This window comes from Paralichthys olivaceus, chromosome 9 (genome assembly GCF_024713975.1).
Source record: "Paralichthys olivaceus isolate ysfri-2021 chromosome 9, ASM2471397v2, whole genome shotgun sequence".
NCBI classification, from domain to species: domain Eukaryota; kingdom Metazoa; phylum Chordata; class Actinopteri; order Pleuronectiformes; family Paralichthyidae; genus Paralichthys; species Paralichthys olivaceus.
Window position 1 is genome coordinate 14,527,276 of NC_091101.1, and position 15,487 is coordinate 14,542,762.

The 15,487-nt window shown below is 39.2% G+C and overlaps 1 protein-coding gene across 5 annotated transcripts in view; it reads right to left on the reverse strand.

Moving 5' to 3' along the window:
* Nucleotides 1–422: 422 nt before the first annotated feature.
* Nucleotides 423–15,487, reverse strand: part of klhl4 (kelch-like family member 4) — a 28,303-nt gene continuing 13,238 nt past the window's right edge. For all 5 annotated transcript variants that reach the window (XM_020086393.2, XM_020086235.2, XM_069531932.1 and 2 more), the window contains 9 exons: nt 12,683–12,819; nt 12,107–12,303; nt 9,071–9,283; nt 7,816–8,002; nt 7,512–7,736; nt 5,025–5,187; nt 3,644–3,856; nt 2,200–2,371; nt 423–1,828 (listed from right to left, as the gene is read on the reverse strand). In XM_020086393.2, coding sequence (XP_019941952.1) covers nt 1,769–1,828; nt 2,200–2,371; nt 3,644–3,856; nt 5,025–5,187; nt 7,512–7,736; nt 7,816–8,002; nt 9,071–9,283; nt 12,107–12,303; nt 12,683–12,819 — 1,567 coding nt within the window. In that variant the 3' untranslated portion in view covers nt 423–1,768. The remainder of the gene's footprint in view (nt 1,829–2,199; nt 2,372–3,643; nt 3,857–5,024; nt 5,188–7,511; nt 7,737–7,815; nt 8,003–9,070; nt 9,284–12,106; nt 12,304–12,682; nt 12,820–15,487) is intronic.

Sequence of the window (15,487 nt, forward strand, 5' to 3'; positions counted from 1 at the left end):
TTGCTGTAATGTGTTCCTAATATGTTTGCATTCTCTAAAAACACAGACTGGTTTCTGGATACATAAGCTAGTGCTTTGTATGCAGAAACCATTGAAATCTAAGCAAACAAGCGAGAGGAGAAAGGGACTGAAACTATTTGGAGAGTAAACAATGAATGAAAAAGACAAAGGCGAGCCGAGGCAGTTGGTCCTCAATCTGTTGGTGAGGAGGTAAAAACCCAGAGATGTACAATAAACATGCTCGCTCGATTTAAGTGGCTGCAGTGACGACGACAAGACTGAGGTTAATTCTGACATCAAAGTAGCTTCCGAGTCTGTTTAGGTGAAAGAGCGTGTTTAGTTTACTTAAAGCAGAACAAGAGAAATGAAAGATCTGCCCGCAGAGGGAACCACATTTAGCTCTAAACATGGATTTGATCATGCAGAGGAGACTGAAGTCCTTTTATTTGTATGTTTCGCATGCTGTACAAAATTATGATAAAAACATAAAAAGTAACATTTGACCCCAAAAAACTTGTTATAATTACAATTACAAATAGATCTCATCATGAGCAAGTTAGTAATGTTTACTTTTATGAGCAGCTTGACTACAAATCTAAAAAGTCTAATCAGAGTCACCTTAGAGAAGTGCTGTGGGTATCTGGTTTTCAAGTGCTGCACCCCCCAAAAAACATAAAACAGCTCTGTGGATGAACCCGGTGACACTGAGCCACAGTTTGCTGTTTCTTCAGGGTTCATCCAACATCTGAGCCGCGTATGTGATGATCAAGAAGGCATTGAGTCTCCTACAATAGAGAAGAGACAATGATCTTGATGTCTAATACTGTAAAAATCAAACAAAAACATTAGCTCACCTTGCATGCCCACAAATGAAGCCAACAGAGTAATAACAAGTTTAGTCAGTGCTCTGGTTTAGGCGAGATCCCATCAACAACAAATTCCACAAAAACATAATACAGTAATGTGAAATATCAATATGATATATTCTCTGTAATTCACAATTTTGTAAACTTGTATTAAATGCGCAACAAAACCTCTTCTAAGACAAGCAAATGACTTTGGTGTTCTGCAGCTACAGGCTCAATAAAATTAAAAAAAGTCCAAATATATTATTATTATTCAGCCAAAAGTTTGATTTCATTCCCGAACTCATCAGCCTCAGTGGTCACAGTGGTTCTTCATTGCTAAAGAGAATCTGTTTGGACCACCCACTAAGGAAAGACAATGGTACATTACATTTATAACTTTTTCTTTTTTTTGTGGCTATAAAGGGAAATATAAACCCAAAAAATATACTGTATGTGATGGCACTGAGAGGAAATGTTGGTGTATAAATGTAAACTTAACCTGGAGTTTGGCTCATTTACTCAAAATGCAACTTTTACATTTGATCTTACAGACACACGCAGAACTTTTCATAAAACTAGCTTAACAAACCAGCAACAACAAAGGTTTGGCACTGATTCGCTGCAGCTTTGCCAAGTCTATGAAAATTCTTGATCGGTTGAGAATGTGGAGAATGTGCAGAGCAGAGCAGAGTTTCTGAACAGCTCCTCCCCAGTGGGCAGACATGTCCACTAATGATAGAAACAATGGGTGAAGGCTCAGTCTGTGTTTCCCTCTGACAAATCATGGATTTAAAGCAAAGAAAAAAATAATGATGAAAACATGACTCTCAAAGGATGTGTCCTTGATCCGTTGTTTTGTTTGTCCACTTTTTCCTTGCCACTCTCTCACTTGTTTCCCATGCAGTCATGAGACAATACACTCAAGGCAATTTCACCACCACCACACAGGTGCCCGCCCTGCCAACGTTCAGAGGGACCTCCTGCAGGAAGACAGAGAGGTTAACATGCAGCTTCTCATTGGAGGCTTTCTTAAAAAAAAACAGTTTACTTCATGCAGATAAGAGAGTGGAAAAACACATTAGGAAAAAAAAAGAAAAGCAAGCTCTAAAATATTGATAGGATTCAGTGACTTAAGCAGATTTATCTTCTTGACGGGCATTAACTGGAACCCTGATGTTACATGTGCAAAAACAACCTACAATCCCATTAAAATGTACCCAATTAAAATAGCAAAGGTTCCTTAAACCTAAATGTGCATGGCAGTATTTCTTATTTATATTAACACAATAGGGATTTCATATTTTAAGCCTGTTGCCTGACTGTGATAAATGATTTTGTTTTGTGTCATTACCTCAGTCCACTCATTGTTCTGTGCATCATAGGACTCAACATTGTTCAGATACGACTGGCCGTCATATCCACCGACAGCATACAGCCTGTCGCCCAGCAGGCACACACCCACCGCATCGCGGGGAACGCTGAGGGAGGACACAGTCGTCCACATGTCCGTCTTTGGGTCATACCTGCAAATGCAATTGTTTTGGTCAAATGGTTGTTTTTGCATTATGGATGGTGAAGTCAAACACCCTTACGTCCACTCCTATAAATCACAGCTGCATGAATGGTCACCAGGGGGAACTGCTTACAGCACTGTAGACACAGGACCAAATTGAAAGTTAAAAACAAAACTGTCTCTGGAACAGCAGCTTGTGGACGCTGGGTCCACAGAGACCTGAACTCATCAGCGAGGGCAGAAACTGCTGCACAAAAAAAAGTCCTTTACACTATTTCGATGAGGAAAACAAAGCTGCGGTGTAGATCTTACATTGTATGATTTCTGTGTCATGAAATGTTTTTTGTAATTTTTTAAGCATAATAACAAAATGATTGCATTATAATGTGCCGGAAAAAATTATTATGAAATAGCGCATTTAAATTTCAGATCCCAGCACAATAAGGGAAACAGCCATAATCACACAGATGTGGTATTGGGTGGGAACTGATATAATCAACATGATGCAATTAAACAAACTTATTCCTCTGATTAAAGTATTAAAAGTTCCAACAACAGTGCTGATGCATCAAATATTTTCAATCAAGTTTTAACATTGTTTTGTGAGTCTATTTAACTCTAGGAATAAAAAACCTTATAAATAATAAACCCAAAAAATATGTAACAATCAGAAAAACAATCAGTTATTAAAAGGTTCATGGATGAATAAAAGAAACAGCATTGATGGTGGGAAATTAATGTGGCACATTTATTTGTGAGGGTTAAGAACATTATTTTACACACTTCTATTATATTTATATGAATATAGTTCCTCAATTATTTCCTTTAGTGTCTCCAATTAACCCAATCTCCATGTTTTAGGTGACTCACACAGACATGAGGAGAACATGCTAAATCCACACAGAAAGAGTCAGCTGTAAAGTTCAAACCCTTCTTGCTGCTAGGTAACCGTGCTCATCACTGCATCACTGTGTAATCTGAGCAGTGAAATGCAAATTAAGGTGCTCTGCTGGTGTGTTAGTCTAACAGTATGTCCAGCAGATGGGGCCAGATACCATGAAATAAAACCAAGTGTGGAAAATATGAACTTCTCAGTTTAGTATCATGTAGTGCAACACTGACAGGAACAGGGTGGAGATCACCAGGAGTCTCCTTTGTTCTCATGAGAAAAGCAACAGCCTCGCCTAACTGAGCTCGGCCAAATGCAATCCACAACAGTTTACGTAACGTTTTTTTTTTTTTTGTGTGTGTTATTTCCTCCAGGGCAGAAGCATTTACAGACCTCTCAACACAATCGGAGAGTCTAGAACAGTGGTTGGAGGCAGGGGCATCGTGTCCGCCTACAGCATACAGGAAGTTGTTGTATGTCGCCACACCCACACCTCCTCGCCTCTTGGCCATGGGCGCACACATGCTCCACTTGTTAGTGTGTGGATCGAAGCACTCCATCGACCTCAGGCATGAGCTGCCGTCTCGACCACCGACTGCAAACAATCTGAGAAATAAAACAAAACGGCTTCAAAATTTCAAGTGTTTGACATGGATGCTCAGTCCTGCTGAATCCTGCAAGAGCAGCTGAAATCAGCTGTCAGATGTTTGTAAAAAATACTGACAGAACACTGTCAACGTGACAGATTTTATAAGATACAGCAGTACACAGTGGATAATATTTTTCAAAGGCCCTTTCCTTGAGTGTTCTCTGCCACAAAGATCACATCAGTATTTTAAGTGCTTGTAGCTCTCAGGCCCGACAGGAAAGTAGAGGCTAGGGAAATAGTTTCCTTGTTGTCTATTTTTGACCTAGATGCAGAAATAACTACGCATCGACTTTAATGCTGAATGCTGGATGCAGCCGAGCAGCAGCAAACTCTTTTCTCCTTCAGCACACCGAGTATTTAAATGAGGCCGAGAGCTGGTCCCTGTTTTCTTAGCTTAATTTACTCTCAAACGGGGTTGTAAGGCATTTAATACGAACAAATATACACAGTGTTTTGCTTTTATAGACTCTGCTTACACTGTATGAATTACCACGCTAATCAGAAGAACTCTGTGCTTCTGCAGCCACACTGCAGTTTATCTCACACAGACCACAAGAAGCATTATGTTGTCAAACTATTAACAAACTAATGCTGCACTTCAGCTTCTCCTGGGCCCAGTGCACTGTTGCACAACTGAGCCTGTTCTACGGCATGCTCCATTCCAGATAATACATTGTGCCAAATATCTGTACAAACATGGAATCTATACAGGTATTGATTTTTTAGATTTCTAATGGTAATTAATTTCATACTTTATGCAAATTAACATGCAGATGATTTTGTTGATATATCTATATCTTTTTCAGTCTGAATCAGTACTTGCAAACAGTTTTTCTTTCACTGAATCTGACAAAAAAACAAATTAAAGTTAGATGATGATTTCTTTTTTTTCTGTTCTGGAATATGCAGCTGGTCTGCATTTAAATAGCAAACTGAACCTCTTGGCAGCCCTTTCAAAGTCATGCACCAGTGTAAATTGCCTCTACTATGTGTTTGTTGTTGATTTACAAATAGAAGTGAACTCAACCTCAGGCAAGATGATATTTCAAAGCAGAAGAAACCAAAAGTTTAAAGTTGCACATTTCTTATCAAAAGGTTATGTTGACAATATTCTGTCCAACTTACTTTCCATTGAGTGCTGTGACTCCCATGGTGCTCCGTGGTGTTGACATACTGGCCACGTAATTCCACTGTCTGGCCTGCGGGTCCCAGCGTTCCACTGTGTTGAGATAGCTCCAGCCATCATGGCCGCCAACAGCATACATGGGGCCCTCCAGTACAGCAATGCCTACAAAAATGGATGCAGGTGGTAAATGTTACTCAGCAAAACCTGCTTTTTTATTATATGGCTTTTAAGAAGAACAAAAGTTTTACCATTAGATAATTTGAGTTCTATAATTGTATTATGATGATGTTATCTACTTATGCAATCATGAACATGGTAGAGACTTCATGAATGACAACAGGAACATTTTGTTCCTTCTTGTAGTACCAGAAATCTCAGTCTGTCTGTGTGGATGTGGCTCGCACATCTCGAAAACCTTTCATCTTATCTGCCTCACACTTGGATAGTGTATTTTAACAGGTCAAGGGAAGTGCAGTGTTGAATTTGGTGTTACTAGGACATGTGATCCATTCAAAACTTTGAACAAAGGATGACTAGCGTTAAGTGACAGCGTGCCTATAAATGACGTGGCTCAGTTACTGCATGTCACTTTTACAAGCAAACAGCCTGTTACAAACAGTTTTATAACGGGCACTGCACTAGTGTATTTAAATTGTGTGTTTGTGTGTGTTATTATGTATTGACAGCTTGTGGTTCTGCTACAACATCCACCTGTTTTGATATAAACAAACATCAAAGCTAAAGTTACTGTACATAAATAACCACTTTGAAGCTAATGAAACAAAGATTTTTCAAACTCCCATCATGACACATCCTGGAGGCAAAAGGAAATGTAAACCACATGTTAGTGACAAAACAATTAAAATAAATGAAGTGGCATTTCCGAATCAAACATTTCCTTGTTTCTTGGAGAGAGCTGAAGGAGAGGTATATTACTCAGTTAGAACTGAGCATGAGTGAGTCATAGAACTGACCAAATCTATTCAAAAAAACAGGAAGACTATAAAACTGTGTTGTTATTCCTCATTCCCAAGCCACAGAGGAAAGTGGTTTTCATCAGTAACAGAGGATGTTTTAACACAATGGAAATTATATGACCACCCTTTATTTCCTTTTCGTGGGAGTTCAATTATTCCGAGGGAGCACAAGGGCAAGACCACATTCAGACAACCTCAAATGACACAAAACAATCAGGCACAAACAATTCTCATATTGAGGCTCACTTATATTACTGTACAGAGGTTTTGGAATAAATAAATAAATATTTTTCTTTCTCTCGTCTTTACCCGTAATGCACACAGCAGGAAACGGCTGTGCGTCCAGGGTTGTTGGTAGACACTAAGCTCAAATACGTATATCCTATATATATAGACTCAGAATATGCACAGAACAAGCCAAGCAGGGAGAGATAGCTGCTACAGAAAGATGAAAGACAACACAGGTAATCTGTACAGAGTGATCTCCTGGGCTCGCTGATACCTCCAACCACACGGGGCGAGTGAGACGAACGCTTTGACAAGATCTTCCCGTTCTGTTACCCAGACTGTTTCAACTGTGAATCAAAATGCCTCTGATATGAGATTTATTGGGTTGGGAAGGGTAAAGGAGAGCAGGGCCAGCACAGCCTGCCAAGCTTTGATAGGGGAAAGGGGGAAATATCAAAGGTCTATCTCAAAAAGAAATGCGTAATTTTTTTTACAGCATGCCAACTGTGACCCTTCTGAACATGCATCCTGAAATTTCTCAGAAAAGAACTCCATGAAGCCCGACTGAGCTGAAACTTCAAACACTGAATTGATTCAAAGAACTGTATTTTATCATGAACACCCTCTGAAAGCAGTAATTTATATAATAATAATAATAATAATAATAATGATAGTAGAGAGAAGTAAGGAAAGATTAGAGGGTATGTGTCTAAACATTTAGAAAAAAACACACAAGGGTATTTAGTCTTTATGTTATTCTCAAGGTATTTATCGGTTTATTTAAAAAGGTGAACCCATATGCATCCCTCCACCAAGGCCCAACAATCTCCTTATGAACCCATATTTAACTATTAGATCTGGATATTTATTTGGATCTGCATCAATTTGTTCACACTTTCAGTTTTTTTTAAAATTAAGATCAATGAATCATTCCCTCAGAAATCTGAATCTCTAAAAAATTAATCCTGGACCTACCTCATGATCCAGATCCATGCTTAAATTTAATTGGTTCTTCCTTAGGTCAGGTACTTTTGTGTAATCCTACTAACAATTAAAACAAACCAAAATAACAAACAAACAAAAGCAGACTGAAACATTTTCTCCTTAGTGGAGTTAAAAAATTGCCGACCTTGACATTAGTTACAACCCTATTGACATCAAATATTAGCATTTTGAAATCGATTTCCAAAGTTTTTATGAGAAAATCGGAAAAATTCTTTCAATGTATTACCTCCTTCCTTTTTTTAGTGAAATAAGTGAAGTACAGTATGATACACTTACCTAGTCCATGTCTGTGTGTTGACATGGGCGGCATGGTGGACCACACTTTATTGATTGGATTGTAGCACTCCACCATGTTGGACGTCTTGAGTCCGTCCCTCCCTCCGACCACATACAGCTTGTTGTCTATCACCGCCACGCCAAACTGCAGCCGCCGTCCATTCATCACTCCAACCTGGACCCATGTGTTTGTCCGCAGGTCGTACTTTTCTATGGTGGTCGAACCTAAAACCACCGACCCTTAAAGTATTAGATAATTCAGATAAGCTTGCGTTGATGTGTATCATTAGCAAATGTCTCATACCTTTGGTAGCATCCATCCCTCCCACAGCGTAAAGTGCTCCCACAGTGGACTTTCTAGGTTTGGTTCTGGGGCTCTGAAACATGGGACGTCGCTCAGGTAGGAGATGGTACTTCATTGCCTCCATTAGCAGCTTTTGGCATTCCAGATCATCAGAAAACATCTTGTTGTTTTCTAGATCTGCAAGGAGCTACATTACAAGGATTCTGTCAGAGGGTTTTACTGTTTTAATGTTAATATAAAGAAAACCTTAGATGGGATGGGATGCGATGGCGATCCTGAACCTGAGCTACATAGTTATTGATTTCATTCCAGAATAGAGGTATCAGACATTTCTGTATCTCTGTTACTTCAAACACTAAACCATTTTCTAAGTTGAATGAGGATATTTTTTATAAGACGGACCTGTACAAATACATTTCCTATCTTCAGATAGGGCAAAAGTCAGTCCTGAAAACATTATTATAAAAACTGATAACATATTGTTTATTTCACTGCAGCAAACCACCATATTTTAAACCATTTTTATAGTGCAGATATCTGGAGGCATTTCCTAAACAGTGCATCACATTTTGTTTTGGAAAACACATTATTTTTAGTCTTAAGTGACTTATGTCCATATGGCATTAAACCTGAGCTGAGATATGATGAAGTAGTTTTTCTACGAGCACATTTTTTTCTGGTTTTATTGAATATAATATGTGACTAAAACTGTATTTATTGATCTTCATCATCCATTTACTTTTCATAAAATAAAAAAACATTGATTTATTTCTGTTGTTTATCTATATCTTAGACTTAGATTGTGTGACATTAACTAGAGCATAATTAGTTTTGGAAAATGATCTTTACATAAAGCAGTATTTTTCATTTTTTCAGATGTTCATACCTATCTGCCAAAAAGGCTTATCTGTGCTTGATGTGTAAATTTGGATGATATAATAAAATATTTATTCCTCTCAAAAACAAGGCATTCATAAAACATGAGTTTCAGTCAATAACAATTCAAACCAAGCTACAAATCTATGTCCTGACAGTGCACATAAAATGTCATGTGTCGCTGTCATGCTGCCTCTTTGATTTATCACTGCGAGATGAGTTATTTCAATACGGCCACAATGGGTTATTGACACTTTAATTGGCAACTATTTTGATATTTAGTGAATCATTTTATTTATTTTTCAAGCTAAATCTTTTTTTACATATGTGTATAATCCTGATAGTACCTTTTGTTAAACCAGCACCTCTGTAATCTCACCTGTGGAGGAAGAAGAGGCAGGCGGATGTAAGCGAGCAGGACACCGAGGTCCTGCTGTCGATGCTGCACATCATACCGCACCCACATCATCAAAGCCTGGAAGATGGTCTCCTCGTCAGGAACATTGATGTCATCACTGGAGAGCAGTTTAACAATCTCAGCTGTGGGAAGCAGCAGGAACTCTTGGTTCTGAATGACCTCCAGGAAGTGTTCCTGGAACATGGGAGACATGGAGGAGGCAGATAATTATCAGTCATTAACCGGCAGCCTGTGTATGTGTGCGTGTGTGTGTGTGTGTTATCAATGAGGACCATATGTCACAAGGGCAGAGAATTGGTGAAAAATGAATGCGAGGAGGTAGCTGATGCCAATTTAGACGTCTCTTTCTACAATTTCTAACAAAACTGATTCACTCTTGAAATTTTGGAGGTAAAGATGAAACTGTCATCTACTTCACTTAGCTCATAAAATCAAATGATCCGCACAGCAGCCAGCTACAAATCAATCTGGCATAAAGCATCTTGAAAAAAGCCTCTTCATAAGCTAATAAACCATTTTTGCTGCTGATCACATGGCACTGCTGAGCCTTTATAAGCCGTTTAATGAGAAACAGATAGGCACTGCACACCAGCATTACCATTAAGCCAACATGGTGTCCAGCTCCAAGTTTTGTGGAAGCTGCTCTCTATTGCTTTCCTAAAGATTGATCTTCCACTTACTGGCCCGAAGCCCGGGCGATATTACTGCATTGCATGGCTACCTCCTCAAGGACATTGTTTCTTCCAGTTCCATTAGAGATCATGCTATATAAAACACCCTCCCTCCTCTCCGGCTCTATGGTATGTCCAAAATGTAAACACATGAGACACATACATGCAAAGCAATCCTTGGCTGTAATCACACCCTGTTTCCTTTCTAAACGAGATGGCTGAGCATTAATTATTAAGCTCCAAGAATAACTTTGACAAATCAAGTTCTCACTCTGGAGTGGATGCTCGACAATTACACAAAACAAGCATATTGATCATCAACCTGCAGCAAATTACAGTGACTTGGTCCAATCTATTACGAGACCAGGTTTCAAGAGCTTAGTACAGACAGGCTTAATGAAATGAGGGACATCTATTGATCTATTGTGGTAATGCTGAGGGGGAAATTCCACCAAAGTCTTTGACATTGCTTTAGACCAATTATTTGTAATTACTTGTCCGGAACAGCGGATGAAAAAATTTAAAGCTCAACAGAGTTTCATTTAAAAAGATGTGTTTTCAGATGCTGGCAAACTCATTGCTGGGCAAACTGCTTGGAAAACAAGATCAGCGGGAGAGGATACTAATTGATTTAAGTACTGCCAAAGACTAATTGTGTAATAACAGTGTTTTCTGAAGTGAAGCAATGCTGATGTTTAATCAAAGGGGGGGGGCATGGGAGAATTCCCTTAAGAACTTTTCAATTACCATCTAATTTGCAGAGGTGCAAAGGGAAAGTTGACTTCATCTGGTTATTTCCAAACATCCTGTAGTATTTGTTGAAATATTTGATCTAATATGATAAATATATTATCCAATCATAAATAAAAATCAGCCCCAGCTTTAAAAAACAGTAACTGGATTTAAAGTTGTAGCAGACGAATGTATTTCTGGATTAGCAATGAAACCATGGAAAATAATTGAATCTAGAAAATAAGGTTAAATCCTATTACTGGTGATTCAAAATGAATTCTTTCAAAGCAGGCCGTGCATACACACCCATCTGCAGGAACATTGAAAACCAGCGGCTGGTCTTTATTGCTAAAGAGATGTGCTGTCGTCTCAAACAATGAAACATTACATTTTCATCCAGTGCAACATGAAATGGGTGACTTTTTCATACAGGAAAAGGATGTCAGAGACAGATCTTGGCTGCCACTCTCAACCAGGAAAAACAAGCTTATCAAAACACAACTCGTTCCGCTCAGAACCCAGAGGATGGGCTTCCAGGAAGCCCATGACTTTCCGTGCTCGTTACTGAAGTGACTGAGCAGGAAGTTGGCTCTCTTGTGCAGTTTGATGATTAGATTAACCTCGCTGTCCTGGATGGGGCCTGTGTCAACAGGCTGAGCAGATGTCCTTTAAGAGATAAGGCCCTGCCTTACGCTGTCACTTCTGCGTGGCCGGCAAGACACTATCTGACAAATATGTGCATGAATCTTAATCCAATGCAAATATTCCTCACAGAGATATACAGAAATCACATTTCCACGAGGCTGGCAGTGCAGTAATCAATGTTCGGCGACGTGGTATCTCTTACTGACAGCCATATAACTAAATTAGACAACGTGCAAGCATGAAACTATTCAATTTCTATTCAAATGTGCCCATCGCTCATTTCCTCGCTGAAATTAGATGATATAAATAACCAAGACACCAACAGTTCTTTCCTGAAAGGTTATGACAGGTTATTTAAAATAACTAATGTCCACACAGAGGATACCCAAATAATAAAATGTGTTGTGAACAGTATATCCAGCCATGACATCATCCATAAATATTGTATTTACTGACTGAACTGACAAAACAGTGGTTATCACAGAGGGTATAATAAGAGTTTTTGTGTTTGGACTGCTCCACTGATGAGTCAGTACGGCGGATCACAACACTAATATTTGATTTGGTATAAGTTTGATGCCCAAGGGACAGTGGTCAACCCATTAATTTTTTTCAGGTTCTTTCTGCAAAACACTTAGTAACAGCTCTTTTGAAATAAAGTTTATTATTATTATTCTACCACCAAGGCCATTGTCGCCTCTCACCTGTCATGGGGGGTAAAATTAGTTACTAAGTTAAGTGTTGAGATTGGACTATATTAGTTCCACTACCATATCTGCTAACTTTCATTTGAGAGTAGTACAAATAGGGGTAATTGAAATTATTTTTTAAAACTCTTGATACTTTTACAGCTATAGCTCATTTCAACACCTGCCCTTGTGCTTTCTCTGTACACTTCCTTATTTCAAAATAAATAAGCCATGTATGTGTAAACATGTTTGCCTCCTACCATGGTGTAGTGATGAGCCACATTGAGCAGGTCCACGCAGCCCTGGGCATCTGCAAAGGAGCGTATTCCCAGGCAATTGGAGGGATGAAGCTGTTTCATCAGAAAGTTACAGCAGACCTGGATGACTTGAGGAAGCTGGAGGAGGCATGCTGCCGCCAATAAACTCTCAATAGTCTCCTCTTTCAGCTCAAGGACACCTGCATTATCAGGACAGGAAAAATATGTCTTAAAGTTATGTGGCCATCAACAGATAACACAGAGGTGGGAGAAGTATTTAATCAAGAAAATGGCAAATATTTCCAGTAAAATTTAATAAAGAATCAATGTTAAAAAAATACCTACTGTGGAATAGTATTCCAAAATATTGTGAAAGTTGATATTCAGATTCAGATACACAGAGCAGGGGATTTATCAAAGGGGAAAGTGTCCGGTAAAATAAAGTACTTTTATGATGAAGTGCTGCCAGGTCACTCAGCCCAGTGATGAATTGCCTTATTGATCCGTTTTAATAACGCTGGATTTCAGAAGTCTCATAACGACTTACAAGAGCTAGTGAACATCTTTATGAGCACTCACCAGTGTAGGCGAAATGAACCAGAGATCTGAGCGCCTCTGGATCCACTCCCTCCATTTTGATCTCCTCCTGCTTTGCCTCTCTCACGTCACTGGTGAACATGGCTGCGAAATAGTCCGACACAGCACTCAGGACCAATCTGTCATACAGATAAAATCATGGATTAATGCTCTTGTACTGGACATTAGTTAAAAAGTATGTGGGAGATCTATATATACTGATTGTTTAAAATGATTGGTGAATCAATCCTAAGAGAGAGGGTGTCTCTCTCTCATAAGTGAGATAATTCCAAGCACTACTGGTCCTAACAGCAGCTCATAAGCTTTTACATTTTGATCGGTCACTGTGAGATATGGAGTAACTTACTGTTCGCCTGCACGTTCTGTATCATTCCAATTTGTCTGTATGATGAAGGAAATACCACACATACTTCATGTTGCTAATAGCTACGCGGGTCAGGCTTTTAGTTACGTTAACTCATTTGTCTGGTTCACATTACACACTGGTTGAATTGTGAAGGAAAAATGAGATCATATGGCTTCACAGGGAATTGAGATCAGGTGACACAGTCCAACAGTCTACACCCATTTGCATAATCTATTGGTTTTTAATATTTTCAGACACATTATACGCTGTATGACCCCCACCAAGGAGGTTATGATTCTCTCTGTTGCCAGGATTGCTCAAAATCTACTGTGCTGATTTCCAGGAAATGTTTTTGAAGGGGCGGGGCATGACTCAAGGAAGAACCCTTTTAATTTTTAATCGGATCCAAGAATAATTTTTTCACTTTCTTTAACATGACGTAATGGATGTTCTCAGAGGGCTCCCTAAATTGTGTTGAAGATTATCTTAAATAGGTAAAATGGATAAAACACCCAGTAGCCCACACCAACCCATAATAAAACATTGAGATTATGTGCCAGACTATTGATTCAGTACTTCTGCAACAGTTGTAAGTCTGCTACAAGCTTTGTACATCTGGTTTGGGCAATTCATCCCATTCTTACGTGCAGATCCTCTCAAGCTCCCACAGATTGGATGTGAAGTGTCTGTGAATCGCCATCTTCCACAGATGCTCTGTGTGGTTTAAGTGGGGGCTTTGACTGGGTCACTCAAGGACAGACTGAGACTTGTCCTAAAGCCACTTTATCGCTGTCTTGGCTGTAAGCCTATGTTTTGGGTGAGTGTCACACTGAAAGGATGTGAAGAGAGGGCAAGCCTGCTTCCTTCAAAGATCTTTCTATATTTAGCTGCATTTCACCACCATGCTGCCACCACCATGCTTCATCTTAGGGATGGTATCAGCCAGGTGATGGTGCCTGGAGTTTACCAGAAATAATCCTTAGAGTTCTGCCCAGGGTTAAATCTTTTATCATCAGACTATAGAATGTTGTTTCCTTCAAATGCCATTGGCCAACCTCAAAGCAGGTTTTCTTCTGGGTATTACTCAAAAAATCTTTCTAAGAAAAGGAAATCAGAAGAAACAGTCGCATTTACACCAGGATAGTCCGAGGGACTCAGTTCGATTGGGTGGGGAATGCCGAAAAATGTCACACCTTCATTTGGTCCGCATTGTTCACATTGCACTTTTTAAAGTGGACCAAACCACCTGGACAACGTCACGTAGTTACAACAGCTGCTCGTTTTCGGCAATACCGCCCCAAACCACTGACCAGGAAGAAAAAAAGCATGAGGAAGAAGAAAACCCAGCTCATTGATTGGCCAAGACCCCTCTTTGGTTCACTTCCTCTCTTTGGTCCGTTGGATAGTCCGTTTGCTTTTCCCACTGTAAGCGAACCGCACCAGGATTTACTTGCAAGTGGACAGAGAACCCCGTTTTCAAGCGGACCAGGGATCGCACACCACTCCAAACAAACCATCCATGGAAGCGGACCAGCGTTAGTGTGAAAGGGACTGTGCTCCTGGCTACACAAAGCCTTAAAAATGTTTTTTCCTGTCACACCGAAACATGATTTTACCATGGAGGTCTGCAGAAAGTTCATTGGTTTTCCTGGCTTGTTTTTGCAGTGTAAATTGTGGGACCTTATATGTACTATATCTTAACTATGTCAAGGTTTTCTCAGCAATAATTAAAGCAAAGATTATGTCCATGATCACAGAGTCTGAATACTTTTGTAAACTAGTAGGCATACATCCACCATGAAACCACATTTCTCAATAGATCTGGATTTTTATATGAATCTGCAGCAAATTGCACACACTCATAAGTATGAGTCCCCTTAACATTTGTAGGTTTTTTTCATCAAGAACAAATAATTATTCTCAGAGGAATCAAGGAAAATGTTAGAAATCTCCCTTTGCCGCAATATTTACAAAAGAGATTAAAAAAAAATCCATTCTTTCTTTTTTGTGGTTTTGTGGAAATATGTTCAGTTGTTTTTGTGTAGTCAAACAGGCGGGGGAGAAAACATAACCTCCTTAGCAGACTTAAAAAGAGATTCCAGTTCGTTTTTTATAAAAGTGCAAAAATAAAGTCTAAAATAATTTGACATTGCAGGTTGCTGAGTGAAGATTGGTGGGTAGAAATGTCCATGTATCCATTTAAGATTAAACTTTAACACTTCAACACAGTAAACTGTAAATTTATTATATTGTGTGTAATGTATTATGTCTATACATCATCCCTGCGGTGCTTGGTTATGCCCTGTGAGCAAATATAAAACGACACTGAGACAGGCAGTCAGAGAGCTGTTCATTTCACCCAACTAGGTCAGTGACTGATACTTTTTTCTCGCTCTCTCTGTGGAGCATTCTGGTTTCTGTTTTATGAGTCTGTCTGGATG